Source organism: Chinchilla lanigera, unplaced genomic scaffold (genome assembly GCF_000276665.1).
Source record: "Chinchilla lanigera isolate Chin_1 unplaced genomic scaffold, ChiLan1.0 scaffold00105, whole genome shotgun sequence".
In the NCBI taxonomy this organism is placed as follows: domain Eukaryota; kingdom Metazoa; phylum Chordata; class Mammalia; order Rodentia; family Chinchillidae; genus Chinchilla; species Chinchilla lanigera.
Genome location: NW_004955506.1, coordinates 1,278,230 through 1,278,634, shown reverse-complemented (window position 1 = coordinate 1,278,634; position 405 = coordinate 1,278,230). Strand labels below are relative to the sequence as shown.

The window sequence follows — 405 nt, the reverse complement described above, 5'->3', positions numbered from 1 at the left end:
ATGGGCCCGCCTCCTCGATTCACTCGCGCGGCAGCCTGCGCCCCACCACCGCGGCCGCCCTGGGAGCCGGCCCTGCCGCGGCCACGGCCCCCACCGCGGCCTCCTCGCTGGCTCCGGTTCAGTTTAATGATGTCGTCCAAAGACATATCCATCTTGTCGGCCATGGCGGGCGCGGAATCAGGCCTCGGATCGAGCCCGCGCGTCAGCACGTCGGGGCGTCACTTCCGGCGATAGCGCGGTCTTCCGGCGTCGAGAGTCTCGAACTACACCCTATTGGCTGAGGTGCACGAAGGGCGAGGGAACGCAAGCGCGATACGCGAGGAGCGCGGTGGACGCTGCGTTTGGAAGCGCCAGCTGCCGAGCGGTCGTTTTTGTACCTTCCCGCGCGTAGGGCGGTGCAGCCGA

At 68.4% G+C, this 405-nt stretch overlaps 1 protein-coding gene across 1 annotated transcript in view; it reads right to left on the bottom strand.

Annotated features, from left to right (window-relative positions):
* Positions 1-405, bottom strand: part of Alyref (Aly/REF export factor) — a gene marked incomplete at its 5' end in the record, with an annotated part of 3,835 nt that extends 3,430 nt beyond the window's left edge. The window contains 1 exon segment of the mRNA XM_013506125.1: positions 1-405. Coding sequence (XP_013361579.1) covers positions 1-164 — 164 coding nt within the window.